The 21770-nt window shown below is 44.5% G+C and overlaps 1 protein-coding gene across 1 annotated transcript in view; it reads left to right on the top strand.

Annotated features, from left to right (window-relative positions):
- jarid2b (jumonji and AT-rich interaction domain containing 2b) overlaps positions 1-21770 on the top strand; it is a 101577-nt gene that overhangs the window by 32124 nt on the left and 47683 nt on the right. The window contains exon 2 of the mRNA XM_080484774.1: positions 17122-17248. Within this exon, the coding sequence (XP_080340900.1) occupies positions 17122-17248 (127 nt within the window). The remainder of the gene's footprint in view (positions 1-17121; positions 17249-21770) is intronic.

The raw sequence follows: 21770 nt of genomic DNA, 5'->3' as shown, positions 1-21770 counted from the left end.
GTGGAACAGCCTTTCATCATAGTCTCACCTTGTCGGGCCTTGTCAGAAATTAAATGGCTTCTCTTGCGGAGCAGTAACTGAGCATTCAACATTTATCAGCGCTCTTTAGGACTGTAAACAATTATTTTCCTTCTGGTACAAATTGCTTTTGTGTCAGCGAAACTGCGAGCGGAATCCTGGATATGTCATGTGTATTTAGTTGCCGGGTTTATGATTGTGCAGACACCGAAAACTGAATTTAATTAGGTTGCCACATGCATATCATCATGTATGTAACAGGCTGGAGGCTCATCGAAGTCCTTCCTGGCGGTATTCTCTGGGTGGGGGTGGCTGCAGCGTTCGAGGCTCGCAGCCATACATTCAGCTGCAAATGAGACGTGTCTCTTTGAAATTCGAAGGGCTGATAAAATTCAACGGGCTCTGTTGTCATTTACAGATGCCAGCTGACTGAATTCCTTCAACCTTCAACGTTGCGTACAAAACTTTCCTCTGTCCGCAGACGACAGCGAGCGAGCAGCAAGACATTTCTCACACCCTCTTTGGTTACCTTCTCCCCACGAGGCCAGAAGAGAACCAGGGTGAATGAATAGAAAGGGAAACCGGAGACACAATGCGTACCTGTCCTCCCTCCCGCCCCTTTCTCCGACCTGCTCCCCTGTGACATCTCTTCATTTCCTCTTTTTTTTTTTTCTTTCTTCTTCTTCTCTTCGTTAGCTGGCAGAAACCGTCTGACTCTTGCGATTGCTTTCACACGAGCAGATGGCTCGAACGGGAGTTTTTCCAGCTCCGACTCCAAACAAAATCAAACCCCAAATCCCCCATCCTCTCTCTACTAATATATTTCTTCCCATTTTCTTTTTTCGGCCCCAGAATTTCACTCATAACAACAGACGCCTTCTATGTCTGCCAGTTTGTGTAAACTATGAAAACCAAGCTTCCCCTTTTTCACATCGTGTCTCTCGATTTCACAAACGTTCACTTTCACGTGCCAAAACATCTCTCCGAATCCGAGCACATTGGAAGACAAAAGGACACAATTCAACTCTGTTTTGTGGTTGTTTTTGATTTGCAGCAGCCCAAACACGCAGTATGTCTTTAATAAGGGCAAGATTTAGCATGAAGACAATGAGCCCGAGTGGAGCCACAAGGCAAAGTGGTAATATGTGTCGTACAGTAGCTCAGAGTTCAGATGAGACTTATCTAATTGAATGTTTGCCATCTCAGTGAAACTGCCTGGCTTCAAAATGGGGAGTGAAGAGAAAGGATGAATTAAATATTTCAGGACATTGTTTTCAAAGCTTTGAAGATTAAAAGCAGTGATATTGTACATAATTGGCATGTGAGCATTTCAATAAATCAAGATCAACCAGAGGAAGGAACATGATACGAATGAATATCAAAGAAACCCAAATTCCCGTTCCACCTCTCGGTTTTAAATCAAAACCATGTGACCACAACCTCTTGTGGGCAGAGGATTTGCTCCCCATCGGCGACTGAAAGGAAGCTCTTTCTTTTCTCTGCCCCAGTCTTCCACAGCACTTTGTCATGTAAAGAGGCCCTTATCTGGCTCCGGCTGGGGGTAAAGGGGCCGGGGAGAAATAGCTCGCTGGATCCCTGGGGCCAACAGAAATCAACGCTTGGTAAATAAGTGACTGTGATTGACGGGTGCTTTGAGCAGAGTGGCTTAGGCCTGCCCACTGATGTGTCTACCGGGAGGTCAACTTTGACCCCTTCCGGCCACCTGCTTGCCCCGAACCCCTGACCTTAGAACCGGACTTTTCTCTTGAAAGTTGGAGGACGTGAAGTGAATGTAGAGCTTTAACCACATGTGGTCTTTGATTAGATATCACTGGATTATTTTGAATGAAAGCTTTTTTTAAATTTTGTGTCTGTGTCTATTTTCACTTTGAGATGCTGACCTTTTATTGACCAGCGTGCTGTGTGTTTCACTCCTCTTTAGAGCTACTGAAGTTTTCCAGTACCATAAATGCTTAAATTGCTTAAATTTACTGATTTGAAAAGCTTTTATTATCCACCTTACTTTGTTTTAGAAAACAATGCGTCTTTATCATTATCATTTGTTTCACCACATCTCGAGACAGACTGACCAACAGTCATGATTTAATGGACAAAACAAGGACCTGGAAGTAAAGGCATTTCACAAGGCCTGATTTCAAGCTAAATTGGGCCACATCATTGGGGTAAATAAACCGACTGCAATAAAGAGAGTCAAATGGCGAGAGACTGCATGAGAAAGAGCTTACACTGATTTAAAAAAAATTTTTTACGTTCCCCTGTGAACAGTTATAGATTTATTACAGCGCCTGCCTCGCACTTCACTGGTGCACCCGCTTAGTCTTTTGGATAGGGCAGTAAATGAAAGATTTTAGGTATTTGTGTGTATGACAAAGAAACCGTGTCAAGTATTACCACTTCCACATTGTTGGCATCTAAATCCAATAGCTGTGATTGATAATCTTGGCAAGACAAATAAACACGATAGTCTGCAAGTCAACAAAAAACCAACACTATCAAAAGCACACATTTGAAGTTTTTTTTTTTTTTTTTTTTTGCACATTTCTCCCAGCAGCCTCTTCAATAATCCCGACCTTATCAGTTCAGTTGAGTCTTTGTTGCCAAATTTAGAAAATAAATCTCATTGGTATGTAACAGGGTTTGGATAGGCCACAAAGCAGCCATTTTGTTGAACAAAACCCTCGGTCATGTGTCTGTGTGTACATGGTTACACAGTGGAGTGTGCGGGCATGTGCATCCAGTAGAAAACCCCCTCAGCTCTGCACAAGTCTGTCACGTCCAACATATGTTTACTGTGACCCCTGTTGTTATCAATTAATGCTGGCACATGTGGGTTTGGGATTATATTGTGAGACTTTTCAGTGTCTGTTTGTGCGTGTCAAGATAAAAGACTCGTGCACACCAGGGGCTGTAAGAGCAGTTGAGAAACAATGTATGTGGCTCACATTCCTGCCCAGCATTTCGACACGCGCCCCTTTCCCGTCCCACTCGCTCTTTTGATATTGAGTAAGAAGCGGCGTAACAGTAACACGCCTTAACTACCGACCCATCTTGAAACATCCTAATTTCTCTGAAGTAATCGGGCTGACGTCAGCTTCCCACCAGGCAACATGAGAATCCGTGTGTGCACACAGGCGCTCATTTCCATACGGAAAATAGTTCAGTAGAGCCAGAGGGTAATTATTTGCTTTGTTAAATTGGGCAATTAACTTGTCACCCAAGTGATATTTGTGGCTTGTTCACAACTGTTTGAATCTAACCCGAGAAAATAAAAATGATTATTAGACAGAAAAACTATTATTTCACAGATAATTTCTTTGTTGGAAGACCACTTCAGGAAAAAAAATGCAGCTGTAGGTGTTGGCATGAGATCAAAAACATAAACGGTCGAAATTCAAAATGAATTGGCTGATTTTGTGGAGTTTCTCTGCTCACAGACGTTCAGCTTGCTCCTTGGGTGAGGTGAAGTATTTGGTGCTGTTCAGAATGATGAAATGCTGGAGGTTTCCTTACTTGCCTTCAACATGGGCACCTAAAGGAAAAAAAAATATTCACACGTACTATCGGGGAGCCAGTGAGGTTTGTACATACAGTTTTGACTCTGAGAAGCGATGAGTTCACCTCTGCACTTTTCCCACATAATGCTAACCTCACTTGGGTTGTGTTTGGGTTAGTGTGTTTACCACGTGAGGAGCAGGGTCGGACAAATGTCCTTATAATGCAATCAAAACTGTTGTTAAGAAAAACACGCCCACTACCAAGAAGTGAGGACATAGTTGATAATTCAGCATTTTGAGATTTATGAGAAAGTTTCCAGAATTGGTCATGACTTGACCTTTTCTTAACCTTTGGCTGCCTTGGTGAAAATGTAACTGATGACATCACAACTTGCACACGAGAAGAAGTGTGGGGGGGGGGGGGGGATGTAGCCGGTCTCTTGTGATTCACCTCTGCGCCCCGACTATGTGTACAATATACATAACGGCACGCTCCCGGCCTGTAACGATCCAGGCGGACACTTGTGTAGCGTGACTCTGTGTGTGTATTGTAAAGAGTGCACTGTGTTGCAACGTGCTTGTTAGTGAGATTGTCAGCCTGAGAGAGACTTGACCTTACATGGTCTGTACAAGCTACTCTGTTGTTGCTGTCATCAGCCCCAGTCACCATGGAGGAAAATGGGTCTATCTACTTTGAAAAACACTCCCGACATACTGATATTTTTCCTCTTCAGAGCTTTACAATCACTGGCATGTGACGTCAGGCTGAAGAACATTTCCAGTATCATAGCTTTGCCCCATGAGTACATTTTCAATACAGATATATTTAAATGTGTAAATCCTGTTGATGACATTCATGAAGATTAAACAAAAAAACAAACAAAACCCGAATGTTTGTTTGGATTGAAAATCAATGGCTTCAATGTACATTGAGATTTATCCTAAAATCATTCTCATCCTCTTTTTGGTGTTTTCAAGTAGGAATTTGTGTCTATAGCGAATATTAGGTCACACTCAGGTCAGCTCAGTTGGGGTTGTTTGCGGTCTTTGTCCTCATGCCATTTACCACCGAAAGCAGCTGTGGGGGGACTTGAACGCACGCAAAACTGCATACACACTCGCCTGTGTGCAAAGTTGCCTGCACAAAGTCAGACTAACCCTCCAGTGACTGATCCATTAGTGTGTGTGTGTGTGTGTGTGCACCATGGCCAACAGAGGGCAACGTGGGACACACACACACACACACACACACACACACACACACACACACACACACACACACACACACACACACACACACACACACACACACACACACACACACACACACACACACACACACACACTGCCCCACCTCCAGCCTGGCTGGTTGTTGCTGCATGCCCCAAGCGGCCCTTTGCCAACAGGCGGGTTAATATTGCCACCAGCTGCAGAGGGGGTAATGCCAACCGATGCCAACCGGCACCAGGCCCACAGCGGCCACACAAGAGTCACTTTGTGTCTCTCTTCTCTTCTCTTCTCTTCTCTTCTCTTCTCTTCTCTTCTCTTCTCTTCTCTTCTCTTCTCTTCTCTTCTCTTCTCGTAATGCGATTAACACTGCTGGTACACCGTTAAATACAACGTTCGTAGCTGAAGGCCAGAGTGTAAAGTTTGATTGATATTTTTGTTAAAACGTTGGTGAATATATTTCTTAAGAATGCTCAAAGAGTGGTTTTAACATTTAAAAAAAAAAAAAAAAAAACAGATGGTGTCAGAGGAACAAACGTTCACACACCCAAAATTAGACGGATATATGTGGTGTGTGTTACATGGACAGACTGGGTGCATGAGAACTCTGCACGGACGTTAAACCCACACCAGGCCGTTACATCATCTCTGGATGAGATGTTTTATTTTGGCTTCGTGATTCAGTTATTTGAATCAGATGTTAAAAGCAGTTAATCATTGACAGACGCGTATAAAAAGAAAATCATGACGCAACGCTGATCGAAGCTGCTGAGCAGAACATCAGATCCTCTCAGCTGTTTTTAGTAAACTGTGACAGTTCAGCAAGGAGGGAAATGGTTTGCGCAGGACACCGCATGTGTGTGTGTGTGTGTTAGATGGATGGTTGGAGGTGTGTGTAAAAAGTTGTTTTGGGCATTTTTTGCGGCTAATGTGCGCACACAAACTCTGCCGACGCGAACGCTCTATCGTAGAATGACGGTGCTGATGTTGCACAGTGACGTTAGAAGTGGAGCATGAAGGGGCGGGCAGAGGAGAGTGGGAGGTCCGCAGGCCATCTGTTTTTCCTTTCCACCACATGATTCAAATACTCACTGACAACATTTTAGGCGTCTTTATGGTGAACAAGAGACGCTTCTGAAGTGGCCGTTTTTCTTCTTCTCTCGCCATCATTAAGATTAATCTAAACTTTGTCTCTCAATCCAGTCGGTGGGCTCCTCCGTTTGTGGGCAAGTGGTGGCCTTTTTCACACGCTCAATATCTTTTTAACGTGCTGGATGTGGAGAGGGGAATTAATGAGTCTTTCTAGCAAAGCAGCTTGTGTGCGTTTGTGCAAAATTCTGTAAGAGTAAATGAGGTGAGCGCCTGAGGCTACGGGTTGTTGTTGTGTAAGTGAGCCCCTGTGTGATGGTGCTTGTGTGATTCTTCCTGTCTGATTGCTTACAGCCTCACCTCACTGGATTCCAGATGTAATCCCACAGTCTGTCTGATGAGCCTGGCTATCCAAGGCTAACATCAAGGCTCTCCCGAACTCTCCCTCAGGTGTTTGCGCTCGCACTACCTTGCTTCCATACAAATGGCATCTTCCCTTAGTAGACGGATGCTGCATACAGTGACCGGTGGTTTTCTGTACGTTCGTAGGTGCATGCTCGCCTGCAGGCTGTTCCTGTCAGACAAGGCATGAGGCTAATGAGGTTACTCTCTTTCCTGTTTCTGCCTTCCTGTCCCCTCCTTGTGCTTGTAAGAGGCGGAGGGCGTCCGCTCTGTGGCACATTTTGTCCGCTCTCTGCAACAGACAGTGCTTTGCCTGTGCCTTCGTTTCGTGCGGGTTAGTATGTTTGCACATGTCGCGTGAATTAGGAGATCTTCTGGGATGTAATGAGCTCATTGTCATCATCATCACTCCCGAGAACAGTAGAACGTGTCAAGTGCTACATTTAAAAGGCCAAAGCTGGCATGCGGGCAGCCAGGAAACGGTATGACCGAGCTGCTGGTATTAATTCACTGCAGTCAAACCAAATAAACTGAGGGAGTCCAGATTTTGTGCTTTTGCTTTGCATAAACAGGTGGCTCCTTCTTCTGCATGGTCAGATATTCCCATGTTCATTGAGCATCATTAAAACAAGTCATCTAAAGCCCATCACAACACGTTTTTAAGCCAGTGACAGCAAACATGTGGTCATGCTGGTAAAGCAACAGTCGTGGGATCGCCACAGTGAGATAGTTTGTTGGAAAGGTAGTACGTCACGTAATTATTTTAGGTTGGAGAGCCCGACTTTTTGCCAGAGGCGCATGGTTCACAGTGTCGTCTAGAATCGACGGTGCACCTTTGGCAGTCCATGGAGGAAACCTTGCTTTCCACATCTTTAATTCCACTTAAAGTAATTAAAATGATTGAACGGTCACCAGCAAAGAAAAACGCTGAAAATCGTGAGTGCAGCTCGCAAAGTCTCAAGGAAAGCGTCTGTGCAGACGTGTTGTCTGTGCTTGCTGTCAGTCTGGTATCATTCACTGTGTTTACGTTACTTTCTAAAGCTGGATTGTGGGTGCAGCTGAGGATTGTGGGCCAGGTCATCCCTGCAGGGACGCACATGTCAACCTGAAGGAGCCTCTTTTTTTACTAAACACAGAACTCACTCGGAGCATTTTCTGTATTTTCATTGAGTTTGTGACCACATTTAACAAGCTGCAGACTCAAACTCAGACGAACATTTACAAATGTTTACCAATAAGTGCAACCACAATAGGGTGTGCCGCCACGCTGCTTCATGTTTTCACGAACAAATTTAAACAAGCTGTCACTACAGATGAAAAAAAAAGAAAGAAAAGAAAACCCCAGACGTGATATCTGCCTCTGTAGTACAGCGCAATCTGATTGGGAAAGTGAGAAGGCTAGAGGTGGTGGTCTGTTAAGTGGGATCAGCGACGGGGTCTTCCAAGGATCCCACAGGAACAGCAGGGAGCTTTAACAGCAGCCGGCGCTGCAGCCATGATGAATGACATCGTGTTGGGGAGTGCCGTCGATCAGATCGCTTGTGAAAAATGCATGCACGGAGCCGAGTCCGTCCTCTGGTCAGCCGCATGCACCCAGTAGGAAAAATGATATTGTGACAGAGTTGGAGAGTAAATGTGTCAGAGGAGGTTGTTACTATTGAACGCGGGCCATTTGTTTCACAACCTGTCGGGTCGGCGTGAGCGCGCATGTACACAAGAGTGCTACTATATACTATATATTAATACATAATTTTACCTTGAGGCCTTCGTTTTGGTCTTTTGTCTGACCAAGCGTGGCTCAGCACTCGCAGCCTGCCAAATGCAACTTCACAGTATGAGGAATTTTCCTCAGCTGAGCCTTAAAAACCATGGCAACAAGGGCTGTGAAACTGACAGAGGCACCACTGTAAAGCTGATAGCATGCCATTACTTTAACATTTCACTTTATGAGAGATACTTAAAATTCCCAAAACAACAATTCCACTCGCGTCTCTCCACTTTGTGGGATCGTACAAACGGGAAAGCAGTTTCTTTGAGCACAGCTTTTTACAGTAATGCTCCTCCGCTGCTGTGCGCCACACCAAAAAAAAATAAAAAATAAATATCGGAAGAAAAGCCCCAACTCTTTCCAGGCATGGTTGGCGAGTTTGTTTATCCAGCTATGAACACAGCCAGTGTTCCATCATATATACTAAACACACTAACACAAGAGATCAGCAGGGGTTTTTTAAATCCTTGCTGGAATAATGGATTGTTCTAATTTGTCTTCTACTTTTAGAAAACCATTCAAATCTGGTGTGTGGATTTCATCTGAAGGTCTGTTGATGGGGAAGCTTATATTTGGAGCTTTTTATGTATTTGCATTTGTGTTTGTGTGGGGTCAAGGGGTCGGGGAGGGGAGGGGTCAAAGTCGGTCACACAGCCAGTATGTGTGGGCTCGAGTCAATTTAAACCTTTATTATGCGGCCAGCTGTCCACGCACGCAGGGACACACGCACGTCTGTGGGATTGATCTATTCAATATTTGTGGCCATAAAAAGCTCCTCACACACGATATCCTGTTAGTAAAAACTGGTCCGTTAACGGGACGCTCCGAGGATTACATGTGAAGGATTTATAAAGTAACACACAATGGATTTAGTGTGTTTGACTTCATGAATATGGAATATCAGCTGTGTGTTTTAAATTTAGAAAAATACTGTAATGGGTAGAGTGATTAATAGTGTTCGAAAATGTTTGCGTTGTTTGTGATTGCTGTTGTCTTGAGCATTGAGAGCAAATCGGCTCAACCTTCAGCAGATATGCTGCTGTTATTGTGACAAGAGGAATTTCCTCAGTTGGATCCCCATGCGTTTTTTTTTTTTTTTTTTTCCCCGTATTTGTTAAAAGTAATGCTCAAATATGTTTGATAACTTCCTCCACCAAAACTCCTTGCTGAATCCCATCACTTCATGAACTCGGTAAACAAACAGAAATGAAAGTTTTCAGGCGGTGGTTCATTCAAACAGGATGGAATGGATGGAAACCTCATGTTGTTGACCATCGGCAGAACACACGCAAATTGAAAGCACAATCTATTTGTGTGGCGATGAGATTCAACACATTTTTAGGATTTTAGTAAATTGGGCTTCATGGGTTTTATTAGCAATACCGGCCTATGGTGGCAGAAGTGAAAGTCTGTTGTTTTGATTTGGAGACTCCAACTGTCGGCATGAACAGTGATTCTCTTCCCACTTTGTAATTGTTGATAATTCTTAAAAGCATTTTAGCTTCTGGTTCTTCTATGATGGCACTAACATCTTATTTGGCCTAAACAGGTTTGGAAATCTTCTTTTCTGCACTTTTAGGCAGCGGCTCACACGTGAAGGATCCTCAAAGCACTGACACATTTATTTTGGAGTCCAAATAAACCTGGTCACCGAGTGTGTCTAAAAGCACTCTCCCACTCCAGCTCCCTGCTCTACTTTTACCAGCCTGATGGCATTTTATGCTCGGCGGGGCTGAATGGTGCTGGCAGTCTGTCACTTATGTATGCTCAGATTGATTCAGACGGTGTGTGCTTGCGTGTGTGTGTGTGTGCGTGTGTGTGTGTGTGTCTGTGTGCAAATGCAGACAGCTGATATGATTGACAGTGTAGACGCAGGAGGTTAGTGTGTGTCTGATAGTGAGCTCAGCAGGAGGGACCATGGTGGCCAGACGGAAGGCATTGTTCTCAGGGAGGAACAATATCTGCTGAATTTGCTCCCAAAATGTATGTTTTTGTTTATAAAAACAGGTTGAACTGTACCACTCATCTTTTTAGCTTCACTATCCTGCAGATAAAGAACACCCAGAAACAGTTGGGGCCATCATAGCACAAACGCTTTAAAGGGAAGGCACACACACACACACACACACACACACACACACACACACACACACACACACACACACACACACACACACACACACACACACACACACACACACACACACACACACACACACACACACATTCCGATGCAGTGAGCTCCGGGTGTAATGAGGTGATTATATAGGGCCCCTTGTCCCCGGCAACCCCAAAAACCTTGTTCCATTCGCCTATTCTCTGAGCTCCAAGCTGAGCTCAGCATCCGGTCTACTTGAAGCTATAAGGGACTTGGGGACCAGGATGTAGTTAGGATTGGAATGTAAATTGTGGGAGCAAACACGTGCTTCATACTTGAGGAACTTGGAACTGGCTCGGTTGTCTGCCGATAATGCTGATGCAGGATCAGGACCAGGCTGCATTGTGGGAAACATCTGTCACTATTTACTCCACAAGCAGACAGTGAATAATTGAAAATAATGACATTTTTATTTCTTCATTTAATGAAACACTATCTAGATTCTCTGCTTTGTACGTATTCCTTCCACCCAGCGTATTTCAAGGGGTTCTCCAACATTATGTGGGTCATAATGAGGACCTTGTCAGGACTTTAATTAATACTTTGCAGATGTTTTTTTTTTTTTCACTCTCCACAGGGCCTTAATCCAGATACCATAAATGATTTTTATTCCACAAATGGTTGGTCATGACCCTATAAAAGGTCACAGTGATGTATTTGGAAATTGAATAATTATTATCATCGTCATCTGCACCACTCTTGAACCCTGAGCGGTCGTTTTCGCAAGCAGGCATCTGGGCCCCATGTGTTTGGTGCAAGAATGAGAACGACCAAGATGTGCAGAGTGCAGTAGAGAGAGGGGCGAGGCGGTTTCCTTTGGGGTAGTGGAGGGGCCGAACTGTCCTGACTACTGGATATAATAAAGTGGGATTTGTTAAAATAACATTTGTCTTCTCATCGATCCATCAATCCCTTTCTGCGTCCCGCCTTAGAAAGGAAATGTGTGTTAGGAAAACAGATTTTGGGCCAGTTTTATAGAGCAGATCGCAGCTGGCACATGGCCCACATTCCTCTTCCATGACATCCGCGCAGTCGGCAGCAGCACGCAACTATTTTTAGAAACAGCAAGTGTGTACGTACAAACACGTACAGAGAAATGCATGTATACTGTGTGTGTGTGTGTGTGTGTGTGTGCAAATGTTTGAGCACGGTGGATTCAACTTTAAATGACTTTGCACATACAGTGGTGGTGCTGGACATGCTCTTTTTATTTACATGAATCTCAAACTACAGTAGTTTGTATGTGTGCTGTAAAGCACGCTGCAGATGACGTTGGCTTGGCTTGACTTTGTTTTACGTTTACACACCCAAAGCGCAAAACATCAAGGCTGTGTGATGTTCTTAAAGGCACAGCGTGTGTTTTACACTGGGGGCTCTAATAAGCAATTTCACACACATTTTCACTTAGTATTTCAGAAATTACTGATGAAGTATGGCTTTGATTTTTTTATTTTCTTATTTTTTTGGCACATGGGCATTTTTCATACTCTGGTAATACAATTCTGGCTGGGTTTGTGCTGCTCAACATGCTTTTGTTGTGGGAAATGAATCTATTGTTGGTGTATACTATTGTGGTTTGGGAGTTTAGCATGGCCTCAGAGGGAATTTTTCTTTGCTCCTATTTAGGCTGAATAGACGGATGGTCAGATCAGATTTGGAGGCTGATAATGAGATTTCTCCTTTTTCCACAAGTTTTCCAAGTACATCCTCCCTCCCCTACCTCTCTCTGCCTCATATCTAATGCTACACCCAGCAGCTACTGTTGCACACAGCCAGTGAAATCCACTAGTTTCTTCATTAACCGTCGGGGGTTATTGGATTTGCCTGCGTTGCAGAGAGGATCATTTGAGCAAGGCTGGAGTTATGAAGTGGAACCAGCCACACTTTTCATCCACTTTAATGAGCAGATATAGATGCAGTGATGAATGTAATCCTGCTTGGCTTCATAAAGTCTTATCATCAGCCTGCTGCAGATTGCTTTTTAACATTTGCTCAATTCTGTTTACTTGTCTGGGCCGTGAATGCCAGTGGTTGCCAAAACCAGTGTATTTGTTGATTTTGTATAATTTGAAGAATTGAAGCCTCCTCCAGCATAATGTTTGGTAAAGGTGCAAGATATGACTGAGTTGTGAGAGTTCTGGTGCCTTTGAGTACTATCTTCCTAGTGTGTAATACCAAAGTTGGTTGCTCCAACCATGATTTTAAGCGTAAGACGCTGAACCCCAACCTCTTGTCTACGGAGGTCAACAGGCATCCCTTGCCATTGGCGTGTGTGCATGGAAAGGTGACATGCTTTTGAAATGATTTGTGTTTTCTGAAGTGGCTGAAGCTCGCTTCATAGGTCCATTTACTATCACCATTACAAGAATCTACAGTGTGCTCAGATCATCAGTGTAATTGCGCAGCGACGTAGCAGGAGAGGGAGATGTGATCATGTGCTGTGTGTTTCAATCACGTCCCTATGGCTGCTTTGAAATGAAGACTGTGATTCTCTGTGTGGTATTTGCAGGGTGGATTACCTGTGTGTCCCAAAGAGAAAGGGGGGAGGGGTTGCTGGTTGCCGGTAGGGGCACAATGTTCCTCACACACACACACACACACACACACACGCGCACACCCCGTAAAGGTCCCTGCGCTCATTAGTGAAATTCTACTAGCCTGATGGGAGCTGGTCGGGGTGGAGATGTGTGTGTCGGTGCCAGGTAGCGCTCCATGTAAAAGCTGTCTCTGTAGAGATCTGGCATTACCTCAGAAGCACAGGCACACATTTGCACAGCAGTGTTGGATTTGAAAACGGCAGTTGTATGACTACATTCAGGTTTTATTGCTTATTTTAATAGGTGATCGCCTTCTTTCTCTGATGCTGCATCCACACGCCGGCATTCAGAACACAAATATCTTTAAAAGGTCTTTTGCTAGTCATTGCTGTCCATCAACTGTCCATTTTATACCTGAAGTGGCTTTTGTGACTGAAAATCTATTGGTAGCAGTGGAGTACCTTGGTGGGGAAAAAACAGATGGCGCATTGGCTCTCAGGTCAAATAGTGACCCTAAAGCTGAGCAATGGCTGTGGAAACCCATTCAATTGATCTTCTGTTGAGACAAAGAAATATTGGTGAGGTTTCAGAGTACAACTGCAGGAAAAGAGCATCACTTCAACTGTCGCTCTTTTCCTTGTTGGAAAGTCAGTCAGCATTTTTTCCCTCCTCGCTTTCTTCCAGCGGCTGTTGCTATGTGCACATGGAGCAGGAAATGTCTGTGGCACACTGCCAAATACCGCAAAGAAACCACAGAGAAACGGGGAGAGAGGGGAAAAAAAAGGCACAGATGAACTCTAAGGTCAAATTTTGGAGAGAAGGCTTTTTCTTTCCCTGTCAGTACAGCTGTGTGTTGTGTCATTGTGTGTCAGGTGGAGATACCGTAGAGACTGTATATGTGAGTGTTTGTGATCCTGAGATATACTGTCAATGGTGTGTGTGTGTGGGTGTGTGCGTGTGTGTGTGTGTGTGTGTGTACATTTGGCCTTGTGCCACACCGTGACGGAGAGACTGCTAGTGAGCTGTCTAGGTAATTGGTGCTTACCTGAGAGAGAGAGAGAAAGAGAGAGCGACAGAGAGAGAGACAGAGACAGAGAGAGAATTAGATGACATTAACTACAGGAGAAAATGGCATAATTGAATACTTGCACTTCCTCTCCCACCAGTGTGTATGTGCACATGCGTGTTCATGTGTGACAGTGTAATGAGGGACTGCACGTTACACACAAAACACACCCTATCAACCTCTGTCAGAGGCTGCAAAGCATCAGTGCACTGAGCGGCCTGCTCGCTCGCGTGCGTGTGTGTGTGTGTGTAAGATTGCGCAGGGCGTGTGAGCAATGCCTGCGTGCGTGTGTGCCTGCCATAATGTGTACTGTAGGCAGGCAGACATGGCTGTCACCTATCAGCTCCATCATGTGCAGACACAAAGATTTTAATATCTCACAGCCCCCCCCCCCACACACACACACACACCTTTTTCTATCCAAGCGCTGTTCAGGTCTTATCCCCAAGGTCCCAGAGAAGACCTGAGAAATCAAAACAGAGCAAAAGCATATTTTTATCTGCGGCAGGAACAAAACTACAAAGGCACAGCAAAACAAGCGAGATCTTCAGTCTTGTCAATATTGTCATATTGTCAGAAAGTATTAGCAGCTGAAGTCATGTCAGTTTTGTTTTAATTACAGGATCTTCCAGTTGCTTGAGAGAGTAAATTATACCCACTAATCTATTACAAGTGATGTGTTGGTTACAATCCACCTGTAGCTTTTAATGAACCCACTGGGAAGTGAAGACCTTTATTGACTTGGAATTCGACACTCTGTGCAAAAGAAATGTAATAGTTCACATATGAAATGATTCAGAAAATGATTGATGTGGATAATTGCTGTTATTGCAGTAATTGTGAAGTTTTACCATAGCAGCATAAAAAGAAAAAAGGACTGCTACTTTTTTAAAGCCATAAGTACAGAAGCCTGTGCTTACAGCTCTACGTTCAGATTAAAAGTGTCAGATTAGATTAAACTAAAACATTTTTCCTGATCTGGAAAACAATCTGATTTGAGAGTAAAATATTGATCTAAATCATGAGTCGCACACAAAGTGAGTGATGGCACCGAGCCGATGTCTGATGTTCCCGTTGATTTCTTTTCTTTTTCTTTTTTCAGATAGATTAAATAGATTTCTTAGAAAGTTTTGACCAGACACTCCTTCAGAACAGTCGCCTCTGCTTGAAACTGTTAATCTGCTTGATGTAAACACAAACACATATTTGTACACACCCCATTGTGCTGCTCCTATAATTAGCAGCGAGTTGTCTTCGTTGATCAGAGGCCTTTTTTCTTCTTTTTTTTTTGGTTGTCATCCATCGTAACATGTTTGGTTTGATTGTGTGGAAAAAAGGATCGAGGATCTGTGGCGCTGAAAGAACGGCGTTCATAAGCAACATTTATTTGAGTGATGTTTTGTACACAAGCTGTAGGAAACTACACTAAATTTCAAAAAGACTTTCAAACCAAGCTTGTACATTGTCGAAAATGTGGCACAAGTCGAGCGAAACAATTTTAGGACGACCTGCTCCTACCTGACACAAACCATGACGGCAATTGCTTGTAACGGAACAATGGCGGACACCAAGGTGGTGGTTGAAAATGGTGGATTTGATTCATGAGAAGGAATAGCTTTCATGACTTGTCCAGTGACGTCACTCCTGATTGGGGGGGGGGGGGGGGGGACCCCAAAACCTGGTTGGAAAACCCATACATGTGTCTCTGTTTTAGTTTTTCTTTTTTTTGGAAAGAGGAAAAGCGCACATGCTCTTAATGGGATGCCGTAACCGTTATCTTATTGCCGGAGCCGCGATAAAACGTCTTGGTGTAATTATTTTCGTCTGAAGTGGGGGGTTTTAATACAGTCGACACTGATGTCACTGTGATATCCGCCAGCCGCTGAGCTGAGCCAATTCAAATGATCTGAGTCAACTGGATGATGAGCACACTGTGCTCCCACACAGGTTCCTCTCGCGTCTGCTTATTACGTTACTTTTGACTCACACAGGAGGAGGTGCATCCATTGGGATGAGTTGCAGAAAGACGGCTTTAATTCAAATAATTAGCATACAAGTTTTTTTTTTTTTTCTTAAAGAAAGATAATTCTTTTTTCTTCTTGAAGTGAAAAGCTAAAATCCGCTCGCCCCATGGCTTGACTAGAGAAAAGCTATTTCCAGTTTCCATTATTTATTAATACCTCTTTGTTGTTGCTCATGTCCTAATCTCATTTCCTTTAGTCATTAGTGTTGTTCGACATCAAACACGGCTGCCAGAGCAATGAGTGGAGGCAGCAAGGGGAGAGAGAAATACAGTTATTGCTATTGGACACTCACTAAAAAGCTTTTAACTGTGCTCATTGTAGTGTAATATTTCCCTAATAAGCTGTTAAAACTCTAAATTGGAGCAATAGAGTGTGTTGAATGAATTACAGCTTTGTTGTGCTATACCTTCAGCCGTCACGAGCTCGTTCCTGGAGTCGACGCGGGCGGAATAGAAAAGGCCGCGTCTCGGGGAAAAAGGATGTGCTGTGTTTGTGTGTTAGTGTTTGTGACTCCCGGTGACCTCTCCGACAACAACGCCATTGTCTCGGGTCTCACTCGGGGAGATTAGCAACACATGAACTCACAGTCCCATGATGCTTTTTTCATTTGCTTCCTACCTATTCAAGGCCGTAACACTCTGCTATCATGGCATTGTGCGGAGATGCAGCCCTTCATGTATTGTTATGCTAATCCACCGCCCTCTGTCTCGCGGCTAGCTAATGCTATGTTATGCTAATGTTGTGGCACGTTAATGTCACTGTATAGAGAGAGCGAGAGAATAGAACAGGACAATATGTCAAGGGGATTCTTTAATGTACTTTATCTTTGTCATGTTTATCTTTTCTATTAAGTTTCTCAGAATATATATATATTTATTTTTAGTAGTATGACCGACTAAATAACATAAAAAAAATATTTATTGAAGACCTATCCTTTCCTGAAAGAGCTATTGTACTAATTATGGCTGGAGCTATTGTTTATCAACCCTGTTGACGTAAAGTTCTGGGTTGTTTGTTTGATTTGGGCGGTGAGCTTTTCAAGACCTCGACCTCAAGTCACACTTTATTGGCAGTGCTGTTGTCTAGCAACCCACACAATTGAAAATGCTTTGCACGCCTTACTTGCCGAGATCCGGTCTGTATTAATGTGTTGTTCATTGTTTTGTCTCCCACGTTCGGGATACAATGTGAAAGATCAGGTTATTTTTGCTCAGATGCGAATGTAGTAGTTTAAATAGTTGGGGGGGAAAGAAACTGGAGTCTGTCTGTATTTGTGGTTCACACTGACGTGTTTCCTCCCTCTGAATGTCTTCACAGGATGACAGTGACGGGATCCCGTGGTCGGAGGAGCGGGTGATGCGAAAGGTGCTTTACCTCTCACTCAAGGAGTTTAGGACAGCACAGAAACGACAGCTGGATGGTGATGGAACCACAAACACTAACGGTGAGTTTAAATGTGCGGCCTAAATTTTGTGGACATGCAATGCAACACATCACAATGTATGAGGGTGTAGCTTTCCATGATACAGTTTCTTACTCAGTTAATGCGGCCAGAGTCTCTTTGTGAGTGAGTGAATGTTAGTCCATCCATCCATCCGTCCACTGTTCTCCCAACTGTTTTTCTTTCTGTGTGTGATAAAAACTTGGAAAGAAGTCAATTGAACTGGAATAAGAAGTATGGAACCACTTGCAATCCACTGTAAACAGATTGCAATGATTAAGGAGGATTGTGAAATGTTCCAACTGAAACAAGATGAGACCTTTCACTTGGTTTGGACAGATTGAAAGACGGCAACAAAACTGCTGTGCTGGCGTTTCGCTGAGTAGCTGTTAGAGTTGCCAGCTTTGTCGAAAGATCATTGAGCAAATCATCAAGAAATCACATTTGCCTTTTGTTGTGGGTCAGTTGGAGGCAAGCTGCAGTCTTTCACTGTGCTGGTTCGGTGTCACAACCTCGAACGAGCCCTGGAACAGAAAGTATCTCACCCACTTGTTTTCAAATGTTGTTTGCGCATCAAACAGAGGGGCTTTGATGAGGTCCTCCATCGTGTCACACGCAAGAAAACCTGTGTAAGTGTTCCAGCTTGGACGTTTACACTCACCCGGGGGTCGAGTCTCATTAAAACACGGGCTAATAGACGCCGCGACATGAATTAATACTTGAAATTGCTTACTTAGACCGAAATCTAATCCCAGGTGAAAGCCTGCTGCAATAACAGTGGAAGGATTTCGTCTGTAGTGCTGTGTAAACCTGGAAGAACACAGGAAGAGCGAGAGCAGAGGGGGATGAACGGCGTGTTTTGAACCGAGCTGCCACCATGTCTTTGTTTGACACTTGTGCTTCCACACTAAAAAGCCCTCAGCCAACCAACAGCGGAGATTTGAACTTCACACGTGCCTCAGAAGCTATTCTCAGTTGACATTAACACAACCCAGACGCAGAAAGAAAGAAACCAGGAGGAGGGGGAAAAAAAAAAGCCTCTGAAAGTTCACGCCCAGTCTTAGAAAGACAGAGAGAGAGACTTTTGAAATCTAGCTTATCTTTCATACCTGCGTCCTGTCTCTTTTCCCCCTCCTGGTTTTTGTCATGTTTCCTTTTATTATTTATTTCTTCTCACCTTTTATTTATTCAGTGCCGAGTGTCCCCTCCCTCCGTGCATCTACAGCTTCTCTCTGCGTCTGTCTGGCATCTCATAGCTGGCACTCCACAGCTCCTCGGGGCCTTTTAAGCCGCCGCGGGTAGCTGACCTTATCGCCTGAATAAAAATGACTCATTAGAAAGCGTCGGCGGCCCGGCGCACCGGGGGTAACGACAGCAGCCCACTCTGACACAAAAGGGAGCCGGGCTGAATAGACGGGCCCTGCTGTTTTAGAGCACCGTGGGTTAGCGCTGCTTTGGAGGCTGTGCGAGCTGCACAGTTTCCCGTCTCGCATAGACATTGTGGCGAAACTGTCAGCCATTTTGGAGGATCAGGCTCAGCGTGCACTACATCCTGAATGGGCCGCTCCTGCTGTTTTAAAGGACTGTGGGTTAGAGAGTCCGGGCTCATGTTGGGACCAGACATGTAGCACAGCTCTCCGTTTCACGCAGGCTTCATTGTGAATCCATCAGCCATTTCAGACGTCAGAGTGCGGATAATCGGATGTGATCCGAGGATATATCACGGAGTTCGGAAAGATGATGGATTAGACATGAGTGAATGTACTTTGTCAAATAACACACTGAATGTGCATGTGTTGAAATTGAATTGAATGATTTGCAGTGTCGGCTCTTGGCGACGTGAAAAATTGCTCCTTTTTTCTCTGTAATTGTTAAATACAAAATGTTTGGGAATCTGACCTTTTAGCACAGCCACAAGATTCATGGGAAAGCTTCTTGTTTTTTATGTAATATGAGAAAAAGTACGAACATTTTTTGTAAAAATCCATTTATAGTAAAAAAAAAAAAAAAAGACGGTCACAGCAGACTTGAATCAAAAGAAAGTTTTTGCATTGAACAGTGGTTTAATCCCAAAGATGTTGTAGAATTGAAATCTGATCAGATCTGAAATACAAAAGAACCCCAAAAACTTTCCTTTTTTTAGAACTGAACATCCGTCATTTCACTGAAGCAGTTCCGAGCAATACCTGGCCTTTAGGCTCGGTTATGCAGCATATTATCAGGTGTCGATCACGCCATCTTTTCCTCCATCCATCCCCGACTTGTTCTCCGTCTCTCTCCGTCACTGTGCGGCAGCAGTGGCTATCTGTTTTAGACGGGGGTGTGGCAGCCCGTCAGTCAGCTGCATGTGTCAGTCTAGCTCCCCACCCACCCAGCCTTCTCTCACTCCATAACGGGCAATCACGCCATCTCCCCAGCCTCTTTACCTTCCTCCGCTGGCAGCCATCCGTCTCCGTGTCCGTCACGCACTTCCTGCCCCCTCGCGCTCGCTCCCTGCATTATTTAACAAATGACATTATGCCCTTCTGCTTCCTGGCTTCCGCTTCTTCACCCACTTGCATCCCTTCACCCTCTCTTTTTGTCGCAGCCACACTCGTCCGTATCTCTCCCTCTATCCATTTGTCCTTCCGTATTTCTCTCCCCCCAACGTGAGGTTTCATTACACATCAATAGGACTCTGGTTACTGCCTTCTCGGCGAGCTCCTGTCTCCTCTCTCCCTCCTGCTGCTCAATCTCCTCGATTATGTACCTCCACACACACTCCCCTCTCCATCACCCTTTTCTCCCTCCTGCCTCCCTCATCTGTCTCTGTCTCTCTGCTTCTCACCATCTCCCTCTTTTTTCCCCATCTTGTCCTTCCTGTCCTTACCCCCATCTGTCTTAACTATCTACAATATTTGTCACCCAGAGCGTCCCTCCCTCTTTTTCCATTCATTCCCCCCCCCGTCCGTTTTCCCTCGTCCTGTCTCCCACCCTTCCTCTGCTGTTCTCCGAATTGAAGCCGTATATCTGTAGCTGAGTCCACCTCCCTCCGTTGTATTCTTCTATTCTTCTCCCGTTCCATCCCTTTCTTTCCTCCCTCTCCATTTCCCTGAGTGCTATTGATGGAGGAGCTGGCTGCCGGCCAAACACCAGGAGGAGCTGAAGAGAGGGCTCCCTGTTTGCCCATTTTCTCCGACTGTCCCCTCTCTTTCTCTTTCCGTCCGTCTGCCTATCTTGCGACTTGCTGTTGCAGCCCCACTCTCCATGCACGTCATGCCCCTTTCCTTCAAGCGCTCGCTCTGCTGTCACTCTGTTGTCTATCTGTATTTCCCCTGCCACCAGCCCCTCGCGTGGCCAGAGTGGCAGCCATGGCAGCTAAAACACTGTGTGGGACCCCGGTTCTCCCTCTGGTGACAGCGTCACTGGTCAGAGGAGGCTGGAAATAGGTATAGCAGCACAGAAAGGGGGCGGGAAGGTGGGGTGAGAGGACATAAACAAAGGCGTGACAGTGACAGAGGGAGAGTTTTGAGATCAAATCGACTGAGGCAAGGAGACGGCATCTATTTTGTGCTTGTGTGCTGAAACCTTTGCAGGAGCCAATTTTTTTGCCTTTGATGCTTTTAGATTTAGTGCCTTGAACTGCACAAAGCAGATGCCATGTTTCTAACTGCACATTGTTGCACGCTTTTTGTTCTGGCTTGTGGTGAGTGTCATGCTGTGTTGTGAAGCCCGATTTTAGACAGAGGAGCAATATTTGAGGCCTTTTCAAATCATCTTGCCAGAAAGCCAATTTTAGTATGTGCTTTTCCTCTGAAAAGTGACTGGGAATAGATTTTGTGAGGCGTTTTCCTAAAATAAGACAGACCATTGTTTCTTTTAATTTTAACTCAGTTTTAATTGTACTCAGACTTTAGGAACAAAAGGCATGGCAAACAGTATTTGTGGTCTTCTTTGTGAAAGAATAAGAAAGCCATTCAAGTATTGTGTCACAATATTCTGCAAGAATAGTTTATTAAAAAGAAAGAAGTCAAAAGCTTCTCAAATGGCTGTCAACTGTTTTTTATCTTTAATGATATTTAAGGGCATCCTGCCATCACCCATAGTCTGCTCCCGACATTGGATAAAGCATCACAGTCGATGGCTTCATATTCCGCGCTGTCTTGTAGTTTTGCCATGTTTTCTTAAAGTTAATCATAAAAGTACACATTCTGTCCCAGATTATTGCTTTTTTTCATGCCTAGTCAGCTATAGTTGTTGTTATTGCTGCTGCTCTTCAGTAATCGTCTCCTCTCAGCCCTGTGCTATGCCGTGTTATGCTCTGTACTTCTGTTCACTCCCTCCTCCTGTTCTCCGGAGACATTCAGGTGAGAGGAGCACAGCGATCGGCTTAGTTAAACACGCTTAAATCTGATTAAGACCCTCCCCCCCTTTCTTCCCCATAAGACCAGCAATTGGGAGAGCATCCTTAGTGAGGCCCTCATCTGCTCCAGGGGCTCGATGTTAGGAGCCCTGCCTCTCTGCCACGCTTGCCAACACCCCGCAC

Source organism: Lipophrys pholis (genome assembly GCF_963383615.2).
Source record: "Lipophrys pholis genome assembly, chromosome: 17".
NCBI classification, from domain to species: Eukaryota; Metazoa; Chordata; class Actinopteri; order Blenniiformes; family Blenniidae; genus Lipophrys; species Lipophrys pholis.
This window is presented reverse-complemented; position numbering and strand designations above follow the sequence as displayed.